The 18,424-nt window shown below is 53.9% G+C and overlaps 1 protein-coding gene and 1 long non-coding RNA gene across 5 annotated transcripts in view; one reads left to right on the top strand and one right to left on the bottom strand.

Moving 5' to 3' along the window:
- Positions 1-18,424, top strand: part of Rgs3 (regulator of G protein signaling 3) — a 118,364-nt gene that overhangs the window by 34,428 nt on the left and 65,512 nt on the right. For all 4 annotated transcript variants that reach the window (XM_047524112.1, XM_047524113.1, XM_047524114.1 and 1 more), the window contains 7 exons: positions 1,302-1,383; positions 2,176-2,281; positions 3,049-3,400; positions 4,202-4,241; positions 8,810-9,006; positions 11,349-11,432; positions 16,503-16,614. In XM_047524112.1, the coding sequence (XP_047380068.1) occupies positions 1,302-1,383; positions 2,176-2,281; positions 3,049-3,400; positions 4,202-4,241; positions 8,810-9,006; positions 11,349-11,432; positions 16,503-16,614 (973 nt within the window). The remainder of the gene's footprint in view (positions 1-1,301; positions 1,384-2,175; positions 2,282-3,048; positions 3,401-4,201; positions 4,242-8,809; positions 9,007-11,348; positions 11,433-16,502; positions 16,615-18,424) is intronic.
- Positions 1,687-17,598, bottom strand: LOC124964211 (uncharacterized). The gene is made up of 3 exons (XR_007104896.1): positions 17,538-17,598; positions 16,108-16,240; positions 1,687-2,420 (listed from the first exon to the last, which is right to left on the bottom strand). It is a non-coding gene; the product is annotated as an uncharacterized LOC124964211 (long non-coding RNA).

Raw genomic sequence — 18,424 nt, 5'->3', positions numbered from 1 at the left:
CAGGCCCAGGGCTGGTGGGAAGCAGAGCCTCAGGGGCCCCAGCAGTTTCCAAGGGCCTTGGTGGCCCGGCCCTCCTCCCTAAGCCCTTCCTCCTGGCTGGTCTTGGGACAGCCAACAGGGACTGCAAGCACCCAGCCCTGAAGAGAGAACCCTGAAGGATGGAGACAGCAGCCTCCCAGCAAGCCTGCTGTCCTTGACCTTTTCCTGGCTTGCCGAGCTACCCAGGCTGGCTCTGTGTCTCTCCAGGGCCCCCTCTGAGCTTCACCCCTGCCCTTTTCTGGTGCAGTGAAGCCTAGGGCAGACTTCACTCCCTTAGCAGCCCACATGAGCCCGTGCGCCACGTTGTGCATGGCGTCCCTCCTGCCCGTGGGACGTGCTGGGCTGCCCTCATGGACTTAGCCTTTGTTGGTTCCTACTGTGCCTAAGTGTGACCTCTGGAGTTAAAGCATGAAGGACTGTTGGCAACACAGTCCTTCTGTTTTGCTTGTGAGCCTTGGAGGGATCTGGGTACTCCCGTGTCCCCCTGGGAGGCAGAGGCCAAGGCCTTGCGACTCTGGGCCTCGGCGCAGCCTGCATGCAGTAGGAGCTCAATAGCCGCGTGGGTCTGAAAGAGGATCGGATGACAGGGCCTTTTCCTGGCACTTCTGAAAGTCAGGACTGTGGACCTGCCATGCACACAGCCCTGCAGGCTCAGCAGTCAGGAGCTAGTTCCTGTTCAGCTGGGAGCCCCAGCTGTGCCCTTGCCTGCCCCTGCCCTGGGAACCCTCATTGACTGCCATCGGCCCCAGGCCATGACTACCCAGGAATCCAACCTTCTTCCTCTGAGTCTTGACCTGATACTGAGCAAGCGTGACCCCATTTTCCCTCCCTTGGGTACTAAGAGGGCAACCCCCATGTTGACATTTTCTGTGGACCTTAACACAGGGCCAGCCCTGCATGACACAAGGTCCCTGGGAAGGAAAGAAGGGGTGAGGTGAATGTGGGATGTGGCAAGGTGGAGGTGCAGCTCCAGAGGGGCCTGGGGCAGAGAACTGGGGCTGCGGGTGCTGCGTGGGGCAAGGTTTGCCCTTCCCAGACCCCTGTCCCTTCCGGGTTCTCCCTGTATTTCCTGGGGCTTCCCTCCTGAGCTCTCAGCCTCCCTGCTTGGCCCACAACCCAGCGTCAAGATGCCTGGGCCGAGATAGGCACAGCATGCTCCTTCTTGGCTCTGGTTTCCTTAGAAAGGAGCGTGGCTCTGGGTGGGGCCTGTGGGTTTCCCAGCCTTGCGACTCTGGGAATGACTGGGCAGGGCTGTGTCCTAGATCACCATCCCGAGGGGCAAAGATGGCTTTGGCTTCACCATCTGCTGCGACTCTCCAGTCCGAGTCCAGGCTGTGGATTCCGGTAAGTGAGCCACTCAGGGGATGCCAGCCCTACCCTCCTGCCAAGCAGCTGGGCTTTGCAGACAGGATGGAACTGGACAGGGAGCCCCAAACTGGAGCAAAGAGTTCTGGGTTTCAAAATGAGAATAATAATATTTATAAATGATCACAGATGAAACTAAAGTTTATGAGAATACATCCACTCTTTTTTTTTTTAATCAAAATGAAAATAAGTTTTTATATTTTGTTTCTCAGTCATTCTGAATAGGAACTAAACCTCATTTCCCATGTAAAGGCTACATGGGAAAATGAGAGTCAGTGGTGGGCTGCATTTGGAGTGGGTATTTTACCCTATTGTAAGCCTGCTTAGCACATAAAATTAGCCATTCCTTCTCTTTACTTTTCACGGGTGAAAGATGGCTCATCACAGAGTGTGCGCTTTATGGGCAGAAGCCACGACTCAGTGATCAGGTGTCCCCCATGCCTGCACTGGGATGGGCATGCAGTTGGCACTTAATGAATGAGGTGGGAAGAAAGGATGAAGAGTGTGAGCCTGTCCCTGGGGAGGGAAGGACGGGCAGAGAGGTGAGCCAGCACTTGTGGGGCAGGAGGCAGGGAGGAGGTGAGGGCAAAGGGTGCCTCCCTTCCAGGACCTGGAGAGCCACTCAGTTTGGCCCCTCATTTCACAGATAAAGACACAGAGAGAAAAAGGGCGGTTCTTGTCCGAAGTCACCATGGAAGCGAAGGACTCCCGGTCTTTTGAGGGAGTCTTGGGCTTTAGAGGTCCCTGAATGGGTTTTCTTTGTCCCTGCAGGGGGCCCGGCGGAGCGGGCTGGGCTGCAGCAGCTGGACACGGTGTTGCAGCTGAACGAAAGGCCGGTGGAGCACTGGAAATGTGTGGAGCTGGCACATGAGATCCGGTGACAGGGGCAGCGGGTGGCACACATCCCCCACCCCAGCTCTGGCACACTGCCTTGTCCTGTTTTGCTCTCGCTGGTCCCTTCTTTGTCCACGGCTGTGAGCCATTCACTGTGCTCCTCAGGGAACCCGGTTCTTGCCCTGCAAATGGAAGGTTCAGGCTCAGAGCAGTTTGGGATCCCAGAGCAAACAGCAGGGAGAAGCTGTTAAACAGATCCCGTGGTTCATGACTTGGCTCCGGGGGGTTGCTTTCCACTTTAGCTAAGTACTTCTGCGACCTAAGTGCTAAGCCCTTTGTTTAAGGGCGTGTAGTGTTGTAAATGTTTCAGCTGCACAATTAAAAAATCTAAAATGGTTGGGCCCCTTCAGTTTGATCCCCTGAGGGAAGACCCTAATGGCTCCATTTAGGTTGACTTCTAAAATGTCAAGATGGGGGTTGCATGTAGGCGGTTGTCTTGTTTCCTCTTGCTGTATCTTACCTGCAACAGGCAGCGTGAATTGGGTATGGTACTCTTTCCTGTTGAACCCGGTCTTGGCCTTGGTCCTTCTCAGCCTCCACTGAGTGAGCTTAGGATAGAGTTGACCCGAGAGACCCCTTCGCTGTCTACTTTAAATGACCTCTTACATCCCTTCCCGCCCTGGCACTGGGTGCTTTGCCCCTGGGTTTGCTTCCTCCCCGCCTCCTCTTAACCTCGGTTCTGAAGCCTCCACCCGGGCTTACTTTGGTCTCCCCAGACTCAACTTCTCTGTGTAACTCCCCAACTTTCAGGAGCTGCCCCGGTGAGATAATCTTGCTTGTGTGGCGCATGGTTCCCCAGATCAAGCCTGGGCCAGACGGTGGGGTCCTACGGCGGGCCTCCTGCAAGTCAGCACATGACCTCCAGTCGCCCCCCAACAAGAGGGAGAAGAACTGCACCCACGGGGTCCAGGCGCGACCAGAGCAGCGCCACAGCTGCCACCTGGTGTGTGACAGCTCAGATGGGCTGCTGCTCGGTGGCTGGGAGCGCTACACCGAAGTGACCAAGCGTGGGGGCCAGCACACCCTGCCTGCGCTGTCCCGTGCCACTGCTCCCACTGACCCCAACTACATCATCCTGGCCCCGCTGAACCCTGGGAGCCAGGTATGGACAGAGGAAGAGTCCCCACGAGAGGGTGGGAGGTCTTGTAGACTCAAAATTGTGTTGAGAGGAGCCTGTAAGGGGCTGGGGTCTCTGAGCAAGGAGACGCGGCCTTCCCTGGCCCTGGCCTCTGCAGGGCTGTCCTGGCTAGAGGGCGCAGCTGGCCAGTGCAGCCTCTGGGCCAGGGGATGCCCAGGCTGGAAGTGCCAGCTCACAAGAGGGAAGAGCTTTCTCCCAGCCTGTGCTTTTCCATGGTGAAAGGGCTGCCTTGGCAGGTGGTGAGACCCCCGTGGTAGGAGGTATGAAGGCAGAGCCTGCATGCTTTGTGGTGGGACAATGCAGCTTGTCCCCAAAACATTAATCCCGTGAGATGTTCTGGGGAAAAAGCATCTGAGATCGCACACTTGGGGATCCCGTACTCTCTTTCTCTTTGGAAGGCTCCCAACGCGCTGGCCTTTTCAAGGCTCTGAGAGCCTCCTTCAGTAACGAAGGTGTCTGAATCTTGTCTAACCCAGCGTGCCCCAGACTTGCTCAATAGTGGCACCCCTTGGTGGTGGTAGTTAGGGTTCCCTGTTCCAGGATCCATGGAACAAGCTGCTCTGAAGGAAGTTGGGGGTCTCACCAAGGGGTAAGCCTTCATGACACATAAAGCCTCTTTCCACTGCCAGGTTAGCAGAACTGCTGTTTTCCCCCTTGCCCTGAGATGCTCTGCCTCCTGTCCCCCAGGCCTGGTGTCTAGCCGCCTGATGGGCTGTCCTACCCGATTCCTGGGGCTGAGCTGATTCTCCTGTCGTTCCCTTGCAGCTGCTGAGGCCTGTGTACCAGGAGGATCCCATCCCTGAAGGTGAGCTGTCCACCACTTCTGGGCCCTCTCAGCCTGGGCAGATGGCGGAGGTCAGCTGAGGCCTAGCCCATCCTCTTCCTTTGGGTTCAGAAGCCTTTCTGTCAGAGTCGAGGTTGCCCAGCACGTTGATGTGGACCCTCTTTCCCTGGGTACCTTTTCTCCCTCACAGAACCACCATGTTTTTCCTTGAAGTGAAACAGAAAGAAGAGAGGGGATCTGCCAGAGCCATCTAGGAGACTGGGTGATCAGGACTCGGGCATCCAGTTGCGCGCCCTTCAGTCTTACTGAGCTACCATATTTGTTTGGAGCTGGAGACAGGGTAATGGGCCTGCGTGGATGGGAGTCAGAGTGTGGAGCTGGAGGTCTTGGGTTGGAGTTCTAGCAATGTGACTCTGCATCATTTCTCCTCACTACACAGTTTCTTCACCTACAAGCCGGGGTCAGTAATTCCTATGCAGAGGGTTGTTGGACAGATTAAATGAGCGCATGGTTGTGAGCAGTAGCTTGTGTGCTGCGATGTCACCGAGGGTGGTTGTCTTAGAAGCACACAGAGGTCTCTGCCGTTGGATGGATTCTTCTCCTTTGGTTTTCAAGTCCTGATCAGGAGTGGAAACTGGACTCAAAACCAACCCCTTCTCCCACGAATCCTGACCTGTGGGTCCTGACGCTTGGGCTGGCTGGGCACTCCTTTAGGTCCTCTGTGCCTCCACAGAGCTCTGACTTGGAAGTCCAGCTGGAGTCTGGAGGGTTGAGAGAGCCTTGCCAGGTGGCCTGTGGTGTCCGCCCTGGGTGTGCTGAGCCTTCCTCGGGTGCCGCCAGAGCTCCTGGCCTCCTTCCTCCAGAGTGACCTATCCTTGGTGCTTGCAGCTTGCTTTCCGCTGTTCCCCTCCATGGGTGGCACGAAGATAGTGCCCACCATGGTGCTTAGAAGAGTGCTTGTGCCCTCCGGGAGGAGAAGGGCTTCCATCAGGCTCGGAGTTGCTGAAGAAGGCACCCTCTTCCTCCCCACCCAAGACCTTGGCGCACTCGGGCCTGGTCTGCTGGAAGTGAAGCCACCTTCCTTCTGGGGAGGTCTCGGATCATGATTCAACAATAAGTGTCTAAAAAGCTTTTAGTTGGCACATTCCGCTAGAGAGTGAGGATGTCACTGCTAAATGGTGACTTCATTAAGGGCAGGGCTGGGTCTGGCATACTTCTTTGGGTCTAGTGCCAGGCCTAGGGCCTGGCAGACAGCAAGTACTCAGTAAAATTCTGCTTGAGTGATTGACTGAAGGAGGATGACCCCAGTTGACTCTGCGTATGGGGTAAGCATGCTGGAGAGGTGTGTCACCTGCTGTGGGCTTGTGACCCATGCTGGGTGGCCTGGGGTTGGTTCCCGCTCAGCCTGAGAGATGCTTCTATGGTCACTCCCCACGTGTGTCCGTGTTTCCATTCCTCTCTGAGAATATGATCCCAAGAAGAGAACAGACGTCTCCGCCTTGGGGAAATGCTGGTGTGGTTAACACAATGGTGACTTTTTGAATGCAGTATATCAAGACCTTGACTTTATTTTGTGTACTCTTCATAATAATAATCCTTCTGGTATCTAGGGAGATCTTTGTGCTTCCAGTACTGGGGTCCAGAGGAAGGGGTGAAATTCAGGGCACCAAGCTTCCCTGAAGCACACCGGGGGTTGTCCAGAGCCTGTCAGGAGGGTTGAGCCATCCTGAGTTGAATAGGGTCTAGTGCCCTTCCGGGGTCTGGGGCGCCTGTCCAGCCATAGTTGGCATGTTCCCTGGGGCCGCTGGTGCCCTCAGCATCGTCCCCTGCCCTGTGAAGGCAGCCTGGCCTCAGATTCAGTACTGCCGGGTGGGATGGCTGCCAGGCCCCACCTCAGAAGCTGAGGGCCAAGCTGTGTAAGTACTGTGTTTGGCCAGTGAGGCAGGTGTTGGAGGACAACTGGGTGATGTGGGGGTTTGGACCAGACGTTATCGTGAGTAGCAGGTGGGAAGTAAATGCGTTTGCCTTTGCAGAGCCTGGGATCTGGGTTGCGATCTGGACTGTTCTAAAAAAAAGAAATTCTTGGAAAATCGTACTGAAGCCACACCCACTTGCCCCCGCTTCACCAGAGGGTTGTGGAGATGGGGCTGTGGGGCATGACTGCCACCTGGGTAGCGCTTTGTGACGTTTTCCAGCCAGATGACCTTGGACAAGTCACCCAACCGCTCTCGGCCTCACTTTCCTTCTCTGTAAAATGGGACTAAGCAGACCTTTCCTCTCTGAAGGCAGAATGATGGGTCAGGTGTCGATTTACGACTCTCGAGGTCCAAGGTGAAGATTCTTGGATGGCCATGGGCAGCTGGGCCAGAGAAGTCTGAGACTTGGAGCCCAGGGCCCCTGTTTGCCATGTGCAGGTGGCACCCTTTTAAGTTTGGTCTAGTTGGCTTCAGTCCCCTCCTGTCAGTCCTGTGTGACTTCTCCTTCTCTGGTCTAGGCATGTTGTTCCAGACTTTCCCTGTGGCTCCAGTATGGCTCGAGGTCCAGCTGCCCTTTCTGTCCTTCTGCCAGCCCAGATGTGGGGCTTATCCAGTGCTTATCCAGGGTGTGAGGTCCTCTGTTGGGCACTTGTACTCTGGAACAGCCCACGGAGCCCTTTCCCATCAGGCCTTTGTGTGAGTTCCCACTGGCCTTGGACCAGGTGGGTCAGAAATTTGCATGATCTCCACTTTGCAGTGAAGGAAACTGACTCAGCGGGGAAGGAGCCCCTTCAGGGTTGCACAGCCTTCTCTGACTTGGGAGTTAAGTGCTCAAGTTCCGGGGTCTTACCCAGTTTCCATCTTGTGCAGACCTGGAAACTTAGAATGGATTCTTCCAGCAAAGGGGCCAGCACCTGGCGATACAGAGCCCCGCTGGGCCAGAGCAGAGAAGAGCTGTGGGACTTCTGCCCAGCCTCTGCACCTCCTGCCCCCGTCCTGGTTTGGGTTCTTTCTGCTCTTCTCTAGGCGACTCTCTGAAGAAGCAGGAAGCGGTTTAAGTGATCGGTTTGAGTGATTGTGGTGTGAGTGCCGCCCCCAGATTCCACTGTGAGCAGTGGTCACTCTTTGGGGGAGTAGCTGACTTATTTTTCTCAAACAAGTCTTGGTGAGAAGGGGCCCTAGGTGGGAGGAGCAAGCAAGTGTGAAACCTCTGGGACTGAGTTTCCTCCAGGCCTGGCCTTGAGTTGGTGGGGAGCTTCCCTGTGTGGTAGCTGGGTCAGGCCACCTTTCAATCCCCTGCCTTGCTGCCTGGGCTGGGGCAGAAGGAAGCCTGGGTGCTGGCACCAGGCTTGGCCCTGGGGTCAGGGAGGGCCTGGCTGGGTCCCTTGGCAGCAGAAATCCTTGGAAGAGGTCTAGGTGCACCTGGAGCCTGATACTCTGGGGTTGTTTGTCCCCCGCTGTGTTCGAGGGCCTCTGACTTCTTAGTCACTCTGGGGTTTTGTTCTGCTCATTTGTTGGGACACGATAAAGAGTGCACACTACTCCTTGTTCTGGCTGAGGGTGTGTGTCCGGCGGGGTCCCCTTAGGGGTCTCCCTTCCTCACGGAGGTCTTCTGCTCTCTTTCCTGGGGGTGGCCTTGTTTCTCTCTCACTCTTTCTTCCTCCCTTTTATGACTATAATAACGTGTATGCTGGTGGCCAAGCAGAGGGCCTCCTAACTGAGATAATGCCTAGACCTGCCAGAGTTCCCAGGGCTGCCTAATTTCCAAATTTGCTTTTCCAAGTGGGGGGACTCACAACAACAAGACGACATGCCAGCAACTAACTGTCCTTTCACACTCCCGAGTCCCAGGTGCTCTTCTGGGGACCTGACTCAGAGCCTCCCCTTAACCCTTACAACTGTCCCATGAGCCTGGCCCTGTTATTCCGCTGAGGAAACCAAGGCTCTGAGGGTAAAGTAAGTCTCCTGTGGTCGCCGAGCTAGCAGGTGGGGAGCAGGATTTGAGAACAGCCACCTGGCTGCTGAGCTTGTACTTCCCACAAAAAACAGGTGCCACAAGCGCCACGTGACAGTCTAGACTGTAGTGAGCCAGGCGGCTCCTGCAGACCCCACCTGTCCTAGGAGAGCCCCCCGTCTCTGCCACTGCTGAGAATGGATCTTTGCCCAGGGTGCGATGGATGGGCCAGTTGGGCTGGGCTGGCGGCAGGGGCGCAAACACATCAGGGCAGTCGCCTCGGCTCCTACTGCATGTGTTCCATGTGGGACTGTGAGGCCAGGCCCTCTGATTCCTAAAATACCAGCCAGCACTCTCTTGATATTTAAACACAGAGGTCAATGAACGAACAGATCTGATTTGCAGCTGGGGTCACAGGTGGGGACTGCAGCCACTGTCACAGTCCTTGGTTCCCCGCTCTGTCCTGGCCCTGGAGGTGCTCACTTACCTGTAGACAGCGAGGGGCTCCTTGAGACCTGAGACCTGCTGGGGCCTCCCTGTGTTCTCACTCCTTGAACAGGGCCTGGCACAGTGGTGGCCGGTGTGTGGTCCCTGTTTCTACAGAGGGGATCCTCTGCAGGGGTGGTGGAGATGCCCACTCCCCCATCTCTGTTCCACAGAATCAGGGAGTCCCAGTAAAGGAAAGTCCTACACGGGCCTGGGGAAGAAGTCCCGGCTGATGAAGACCGTGCAGACGGTGAAGGGCCATGGCAACTACCAGGACTGCTCTGTCCTGAGGCCACATGCCACGCACTCCAGCTACGGCACCTATGTCACCCTGGCCCCCAAAGTCCTGGTGTTCCCCATCTATGTACAGGTGAGCTTGTTGGGCTGGCCCCAAGGGTTCCCTCGGGAGGAAGTGAGCACCAGGAGGGGCCTTGGTCCCAGGACTCAGGACTCTCCATTTGGGAGGGACAAATGGCTTCAGGTCTCGTGAGCAGGCTAAGGTCTCCAGGAGGACGTGGAGCAGAGAGGGCCCTCTCCTTCCCTCCTGGCTTCCCCTTTCTCTGACCCAGGGCAGGTGCACACAGGTGCTCCCATGATATCCTGGGCCCTGGGCCACCGGCTGAGGCTCCGGCTCCTTGGCTCTGCCAGTGACTGGTTCAGAACTGGCTGAAGGAGAGCTGTGTGGCCCAGGATGCACTTGGGTCTCCCTTCTCTTTCCTCTTCTGCATTTGTCTCACCTTTTCTTTAAAACTCACCTTTATTCCATCAACCAGACATAACCAGTATGAATATTTCTTATTCACATATATATGCACATTAGAAAAATAGATCTTATTCTATATCCTTTTGCCTTTTTTAGACAAAGCGAGCATCTCCCATGTCACTAGATGCTCTTTGAGTCTGGGTCGCATGGTGGTTGCCCACTCTTCTGTCACCTGACCGGTTTAGCTTACCAGTCCTCTGTTCAGATGCTGTCCACACCTCTACTCTTGCTGTTGTAATCTGCTCTGTGATGACAATCATTGTACATGAATGGTCCTGCTGATTATTTATCTCTGGAAATATTCCTGGAAGTGAAAAGACTGAGCCATGCACGTGAAGGTCTCTTTACACATGTTGACAAAGTGCCTTCCAGGAGGATTCTACTCGTTTCTCTTCTCATCAGCAGCACAGAGGTGACACAGTTCCAGGGGTGTCACTTCTGACCCTGCCCTCCTTCCTGGTCTTCCTGGCATCCCATCCTGGGCCTGTCATAGTCAGTGGATCTTAGAACTCTCACTGGGTGTGGTGGCGCATGCTAGTAATCCTAGTGGCTCAGGGAGGCTGAGGCAGGAGGATGGCAAGTCAAAGCCAGCTTCAGCAACTTGGCGAGGCCCTAAGCAACTCACTGAGACCCTGTCTCTAAATAAAATATAAAAAAGGACTGGGCATGTGTCTCAGTGGTTAAGAGCCCCTGGGTTCAATCCCTAGTACCAAAAAAAAAAAAAAAGAACTCCCACTTGGTTAACTTGGTCAGAACCTCGTATCTGTGGCCAGCAACACGCCTCTCCTCCCGCTCCATGGCTGTGCGCAGGGCCTGGCCTCTGCCTTTCTGTGGGTCTCTTTCTGAGGATGTGACACAAAGATCTTGGCATCCCTGGGGGTTATTTATTGTTTTAAAAATTTTGATCAAAAACTGAAATTGATTTTTTTAAAAAAAGTTATGGAAACTTTTTGAAAACTTTAAAATTGCATCATATATAAACTAAAAAGGGCCTAACTCTTAAATGTACAATGTAACACGTAATTCTAGAGCAAATATGCACTAAGATAAAGGAATAGTTCCTTGTTGCCAGCCTGAAAGCCCGTGCGTCTCCCCTGATCCTAATGCCCTTCCTTCCCACTGGCCTGGCCTGATGGGGAACATTTCCTTGCTTTTCTCTAGTTTTACCATCTGTGCATGTTTCCCTAAAAAACATGTTTTGCTTGGCCCTATTTGATGTTATTTAATGAAGACCAGACAGCATATCTTCCTTCAGGTCCTGCCTCGTGGCTGCTGATCAGATTTGCTGAGGCCGTGGTGTGTAGCTGGGGCTCGTTTGTTATCTTTCTCCAGGCCCTGGGCCTGAGGTTGGGTAGTCAGAGCCACATCATAAATACACATTCACCAGGTCATGTCCTACACAGGGAGCTCTCTCTGGGCTGCACGGGACAGGATAGTGGGGTGGGCATTGGTTCCTGGGGAACTGATGACTAAGGAGCAGGCAGTCAGCTGGAGCATGTTATGGATGCAGAGCAGGGACGGGCCTCGAGGGGACTCGAGTGGCCAAATCTCTTGGCATGTAGCTCTCAGGATGCCTCCGAGGCCTGACATCAGAGACCTTCCTGTGAGATGAGAGCAGGACACAGCCGGGGCGTGGGGGCTGGTAGGGCCCCAGAGCTCAGAGTAGGGGGTGGGCAGCTGGGGGCAGGACTACAGGGGACCCAAGCTTGTGGTTGGACTTCCTGCCAGAGCACAGCTGTCACGGTGAGGGCTGGTGGAGGAGGCAGCCACCGTTCCACACAGGACAGGATCATCTGTCTTTCTGTTTCAATCTTGTGCATCGTGGGGGTGTGGGTTCTTGCGAGGGGGAGGGTCGGCAGCCTTCTCTCTGAGGCTGGTTTTGGCAGAATGCTTGCTGTTCCAGACCTCTTTGCCCTGCCCACTCAGCTCGAGCTGTGCCTTGTTTTCAGCCTCTAGATCTCTGTAACCCTGCTCGGACCCTTCTGTTGTCAGAGGAGCTGCTGCTGTACGAGGGGAGGAACAAGGCCACCCAGGTAAGGTGACAGGCGCGTGCCCTGTCGGCCGTTCTTGGCCATCCTCTGCACCCTGCACTCTTCTTTCCTCCCGATGGTCCTGGGATTATACAACCTGACGACTCTTCTAACACCCCCCGCGCCCCCTGTCTCCTGACGGAATGGCCACCAGCCTTTTCTTGCACGCTTCCAGTGATGGGCAGCTCACTCCTATCAAAGTTGCTTTGGACATCTTTGATGGTTAGAACATTCCCCCAATCCCTAAAGACATCCCGTTGTCTATCCCAGCTTCCTCTAAAGAGAAGAGATGGCAGTTTGCTCCAGCTGTGATCAGTAGCTTTGTGGGTGAGAAGATTAAAGCCATTAGCCAAAGAGAATTTCTAGAGGCACATCAATTACTCGAGTTTTTTGAGTCTGTATTAACCCAAATCCCAGATCCTCTTCTGAGATTAGTCTGATTCCGCCTGAGCTCCAGCTCTGCCAGCAGGGGTCAGGGTGCAGGCCAAGCCATTCTTCCTGGGAGCTGGCCCCCGCCTCCCTAATTGGAAGCTCTTTCCTGACCCACACAGTCCCCAGGGCTGGCCAGGTTCCAGCTCAGCCCCAGAAAACTACCTGGGAATAGAAATGCCTGGCTATCTGGGGGCCAAGGGCAGAGGCAGAAGGCTTGCTGCAGAGCTGGCTCTGCCAGACCGAGTGGCTGCTTGTGGCAGTGGAAAGATCAGGAAACTGGGAGCAGGGAGCCTGGGTGCCGCCCCAGCTCTGCCGCTGGCTCTCTTGCGACTCCTCTCTTCTTCCATCTCCCCACCCAAACGGTGGGTTGGTCTGCGTTGGAGGCGGGGTCTTGGGCTGGCTGAGCCCTCGCAGCCTAAGATCCCGGATGCTGCCTGCATGGTGCCTAGAGCAGGAGGTTCCCCTGTGTTTTATTTTGCTTTTCCAAAAAACAGACCAGAACTCTCAAGTTCCAAAATCATCAATGCCATTTTCGAGGCCGCTCCTTGGGGAGACTGCATACTTAATCCTGGTATCGCTCACGGCCTTTCTGGATCCCCACTTCGGGAACTTTCTTAAGAATCTTGGGTTCTCTTCTGAATTGCCTTAGTAGGAGTGAGACCTCATCTGGTGAGGGGGACCTGACTTTTAGGAGCTGTGCGTGGAGTGTAAGTGTGTGGTGTTGCCGTCAGGTGTGCAGTGGCTGTGTGACTACACATTCACCAGACCCAGGTCAGGAATGGCAGCCACCCTGAAACACACATCAGTCTAATTTCACTCTTCAACTTCAACCTGCAAATATTGAGCACCCACTGTTTACCATCACCATGCATGCATTTTTTATACTTGCTCCTAATTAGCTCTTTCTGGGCCTCCAGGAGAGGCATGATTGTCCCCACTCTACAGACGAGGAAACTGAGGCTCTGGTGAGATTAACTGGGACCTGAGGGCCTCAGGGCTGGTGAGGAATGGAGACAGGATTTGTACTCTGTTCTCTGGCTCAGCAATGCCTTCCATGATCCCAGGCTGCCCTGACATGTTTGTTTAAAAACACAGAAACACAAGCCAAGCCATAGCCATAGTTACAGTTCATCCAAAACATATTTGCTTGTGGATCTTTGGAACCTTAGAACCAAGAGATAACCCCCCTTCCCCACAGCTTGAAGATTGAAGGAAGTGATTTGAAGACAAGTAAAATAAATACATCCCTTTCTCTTGGACCAAATATGAGGAACCAAATATGAGGATCGTGGTACCGTATCATGTTACTCGGGCTAAAAATAGAAACCAATTCCAGAGGGATTTGGATAACTTCATAGAATCTTAGTATTGGTTGGGCTCTCGGTGATCATCCCTGATAATTGCCTTCCTGAAATTGTTTTGCAGTACTGGGAATTGAACTTAGGGGTGGCGTTCCCACTGAGCTACACCCCCTAACTCTTCTTTATACATATTTTAAAAGAATTTTGAGACAGGGTCTTGCTAAGTTGCCCTGGCTGGCCTCAAACTTGTGATCCTCCTGCCTCAGCCTCCCAAATTGCTGGGACTATAGGCATGTGCCATTGTGCCCAACTTTTCTCTGTAACTCTCCAGCTCATGGTTTTCCTGGAAGTGCCTAACTGCAGAGGCAGCCCCTCTGAGCAGTGGTTTTGTTTTCTGGAGAGGAAACTTCTGTAGGAAATTCTCCCGTACCTTCAACAGAATTCTTTATTTCTGGAATGTTCCCCGTTTGCTTCTTCGTCCCATTTCTTCTCTGGGCATGCTCAAGTTTGTGACTATCTGCGAGCTGATCAGTCCCACACCATGAACCCTCCGCCCCAGAAGTCACGGATTTGCTGCGTGTACTCAGAGGTCAAATCCGTATGTTGGAGCTGCTTCATTTGGACATTCAGACAATAGCTGCTGAGTATCTGCCATGTGGCCAGGCCCTGTGCAAGGCTGCAGGAATTCTGTGAAGCCCAAGACAGACACGCCCTCCTTTTATACACTGACTCACTGAGTTTACCATTAACTAAGTCACCAAGGTCTTCTCTGCAAATCCTGTCCTGAGGCCAGGTTCCCAGGAGAAGACTTGGTTAGGGCCACCTGGAAGACGACAACCCGCCCAGTCCTAATGATTCCCTAACTAAGCCATCCCTCAACCCTTGACCCCTTGGGAAAACAGATGTGTCCTTGGAGCCAGAGTGGGCAAGACACCTGGAGGCCCCCGTGGCCAGTGGGGGAAGGCCACAGGTAACTGGAGCCTGGAGCTAAACCTCGCTCTTGTGGGCTGCTGGGGCTCCTGGAGGAGGCCAGCAGGATGCCAGTGAGATGGGAGGGGGTCCAAGGCTCTCCCCTGGCACGCTTGCCCTCTGCGCCGCCGCCAGTTGTGTGCCAGCTCTGTCCTTTCCCTGACCCGACCTTTGGGGGAAATTCTTCACTCATGCCTTAATCACTTCCTGTCTAGACCATATTCTCAGCTCTGAGAGTCTGGACTTGGGCAGTGGCCGGGGGCTTTTCCCACCTTGCCTGTGGCTCCTCCCCTGTGCCCTCCGTCCAACCCTCTCTGGGCCTGGGCCATGTTTGACTTTCTAGGCTCCTGGCAGGTTGTCTCCTCCAATCCTGCTCCTGCCAGCTTCCCTGTGTGTCCGGAGATGACAGCCAGATTTCCCTTGGTTTGAGGACACATTTTGCAGGAGCCTGAGGGTTTGCCTGCTGTTTCCGGCTAGTGTGGCATGCCCTTTCCTTTGCTTGGACTCCATATTCCTCGCCCCAGACAGCCAACCCCTTGAATCCTTCTGAACTCTCGATCGTTTTTTTCCCCTTCCTTTACTGTGTTATATTTTGGGTCTCTTTAGTGCCTCACTCTTGGTCCCTGTTCGGATTCTCTCACATTCAAGGACAGGACAGTTATAGGCATATTGCTCTCTCTCTGTATAGTGACAGTTTTGGATCTGGGTAGTGGTCCCTGGCTGTGTGGCCATAGACAGTTGACTTAACCTCTCTGAACTGTAGGGATTTTGTCTGTAAAGGATGCTAACGTTATTTGAGTGAGGATCCACAGAGAGTTTTCCACAAATGGAGGCTTCTGTTGGACTGTATTGTGACAGGGCTGTGCTGGGAAGAGGATCAGATAGGATTACCATTGGTTCTGGAGCCTTTGTGTTTGGATCCCACTGCAGAAGCAATAGCCCTGGGACTCCCTGCTCCAGAACATCTTCCTATTATCTCTGTGACCCTAATCCTTCCATCTCGGTGTTATGCAATACTCAAGCCACAAGTGGGCCTTAATATGTATTGCATATTTTTAAATTAAAGAAGGAACATAGTCTCTCTGTGACATAATGCAAATTAAACAGAAATCTAGCGAGTAAATTCCCGCTCCCCAGAGTGGGGAGAGTGGGGAGTACCTTAGATATTTAAAGAATGTATATGGAGAGCTTTGTAGTTTTGTTTTACAAAATTGCATTATATTCTAGGTATTTTTGCACATGGCACTGTTTCAACTTATGATAGACAGATTTCTTTTTCTACCCACATAGCTCTACTTTGTTCTTTTAATAGTTGCATAAAATTGTGCCATTCGAAAACAGCATAATTTATTTTATCCATTCTCTCTGGATGGGCATTTATGTTTTCTTTCTTTCTTTTTTTTAAATTGCAAAAATGCTGCCTAGAACTTCCTTCTATGTTCATATTTGTGTGTTCTTGATTTCTTTAGGCAGAATCTTAGAAGTGGAGTTGTGGGGTCATCTCTGACGGTCTGGTGGCTAAACATCAGCACGTTGGCTTTTTAAACTTGGTTAAAAATCCAACACTCACTCCATGGTCCTCAGCAGGCACCAAACTGACTTTTCTTACTTCAGAAAGGAGGAAGGATCGGGTTTTGACACGGGCAAAAAGAACTTCCCAGAATGAATCCTACTGTGTGTTTTTTGGGAGAATCTAAAATTGGATTTTATTGCTTTTAACTAAAGGCCACTGCAGGATTTACAAAACAAAGAACAGTGTAAACGGCCAGAGCAGTAGAGGGAGGATCCAGTGGGTTTTTTTAGCTTAAAAGTATGCCAAGCATGCCTGTGGGTTTACCTATAATATCTAAAAATAGCTTTTTCCTTTGTCTTCGGAGCGGCTAGAACATACAGGAGATAAAGTTATGTACAAGTCTGTATCGGAATGTAAGTAACTGGCTTTTCTTGAACTGATTTCTCAATGCAGTTAAAATTACCTGCAAGGTGTTTGTAAATTACTTCAGTCGGCATGATGCTTCTTCCATTCCGCCAAGAGGTGGACGAGGAGCAGATGCAGGGCTGGGGCTCCTGGGCGTGGGCATGGCCAGTCCAGGAGAGGTCTGCGGGCACCTGGCCTTAGAGAAGTAGAGGGTGAGAGCTGCTTTTCCTTCTGGCTTATTCTTTCCTACTTCAAGGAGGGGACACTAGAAAACTGGGGTGTGACAGCTGCCTGCGCTGCAGGGCAGGTATCCCGTCAGCTGGGCCACACGAGAGCTGCTCATGGTCCTGCCTGAGATGACGGGGATGGGTTGTGCAGACCTCCAGGGGAGGTGGCTCCCCATGTCCAGGGGACAGCGGAGCAGCCCGTTCTGTCTCTTGTTTCCTGGTGCAGGTGACGCTGTTTGCCTACTCGGATCTGCTGCTCTTCACCAAGGAGGACGAGCCGGGTCGCTGCAGTGTCCTGAGGAATCCCCTCTACCTCCAGAGCGTGAAGCTGCAGGAAGGTAGGCAGTGCCCGGGATCGGGATACCTGAGTGCCGCTGCCCTGGGCGGCAAGGTGCCAGGTTTGGGAGCCCCACTGGGAGCCTGGTTGCCAGCCAGTGGGTCATTTGAGTGTGCTCTCTTGTCGGGCTCTGACCCTGGGCTGGTGGGCTCTCAGGTACTCTGTTTCATTCTAGACCATCAAGGCTTCTAATAGACCTTGAGCTTCTCTGGCAGGGTTCCATTCTAGAGGTCTTCCTGGGAGGCTACAGAATGGCGCGGGAGAGCTTAGGCCTCAGACAGACGTATCTTGAAATCTTGGCCCTGCTCTTCCCTACTGGTGTGACCCTGGGCAAATTACTCACCCTCTCTGAGCCTTTTTCCTCATGTGTAAATGAAGGTGATAATAATATCTCAGAAGGTTGTTGGGTTTAAATTAGGTCATTTATGCAAAGTGCCTGGCCCACAACAGGTGCCCAGTAAATGCTTATTGCCACCCCACTCACTGTGCTTGCTCGGGGACAGTGACTACTGCCCCTTCTCAGCCAGCCGCATGACCCTGCCCAGAGCTAGGCGGGGCTGGTGAGTGCAGCACACAGGAACATGGAGTGAATGTCTAAGCCAGAACTTTCCGTGTGCCCTGGTCCACCAGGGAAGGGGAAGCCAGCTGGGAGTATCTGCCCAGCAGTTTGGTTTGGCGCCTGAGGTCTCCGCTGAAAGGGGCTCGATTTCCTCTCCTGGACCATGAAAACAACAACAGACCTGTTTGAGCGCGGGCCACGGGGCAGGGAGGAAAATATTACCCAGAGAAAGAATTCTGTTTTGGCGGGTTTTGCTCCGGGGAAACTTCCTGGCTGCTTGCGGACCCATCCTGTGTGCTGGGTGCCCTGGCTGCTCTTCCTCCTTGGAAACCCCATCCGTCCCCGTGACAAAATTCCACTCTCACCTCCCCGTGGGAAATCGCTTACAACTCTTCCTCTCCCGCTTTCACTGACCAGGGCGGCCACTGAAAAGAAAAGCAAGTCACCTCACTTGGGGCCAGCCCCTCCCTCCGAGCAGGCTGGCTCAGCCTGACCCAGGGGCAGCCGGAGGAGCCGGCCTCCCAGCCTCTTCAGCGCAGGCACTGGCATTCCTGGGCACTCCCCTGGGCCCGCCAGCGGACTCTGCCCTTGGCTTCCCAGTGGCCTGCAGGCCCCTCCCCGCTCCCGGGCACCCAGCTTCCCTGCATGGTTGCTCCCGCCCGCGTCCATGCTCATGGCAGGCCCTTCTGCTCCACTGCCCCTCCCGCCCGCGGTGCAGACAGTGCAGGCCAGTGGAATCCGAGGTGCTCTGGGCAGACTGAGCTCAGCAACACGCGCTGAGGGCGATGAGAACTGAACCCCGACCCTTCTGTGCGTGTTGTAGGTCTGGGGCCACCAGCCCAGGCCCTTCTTTGCTCAGCTTCCTGATAAAAGGAGGGAGGGAAGAGAAGGGGACTCTGGCTGGCTGGGCTCTGGGTGGAGGCCGGGTGGGCAGAGAGGGCGCGGAGCTGGAGCTTGGGGTCTGGCTTTGCTGCTTATGTGCTGCCACCTTGGCTGGCTCTTTCCCGTTTCTGCGATCAGCTTCTCTGGCTATGAAACAAGGGTTGGGCCAGACTTCTGTGATCCCTTCCAGTTCTGACACCCTCTGACGGAACCCCCGTGGTTGCTGGGAGAAGCTGGACAGTGTCCGTGCTGCCTTGTGTCCACCCCTGGGGGCCCGGGACTGGGAGTTGTTGGTTTTCCCCTCCTGGAGCCCCCAGACCCAAGATTTGAAGTTAGAGGCAGGGTGAGCTCCGAGGCTCACAGGGTCACA

Source organism: Sciurus carolinensis, chromosome 14 (assembly GCF_902686445.1).
Source record: "Sciurus carolinensis chromosome 14, mSciCar1.2, whole genome shotgun sequence".
NCBI classification, from domain to species: Eukaryota; Metazoa; Chordata; class Mammalia; order Rodentia; family Sciuridae; genus Sciurus; species Sciurus carolinensis.
Note: the sequence above shows the minus strand (reverse complement) of the source record. Positions and strands in the feature narration are given on the sequence as shown.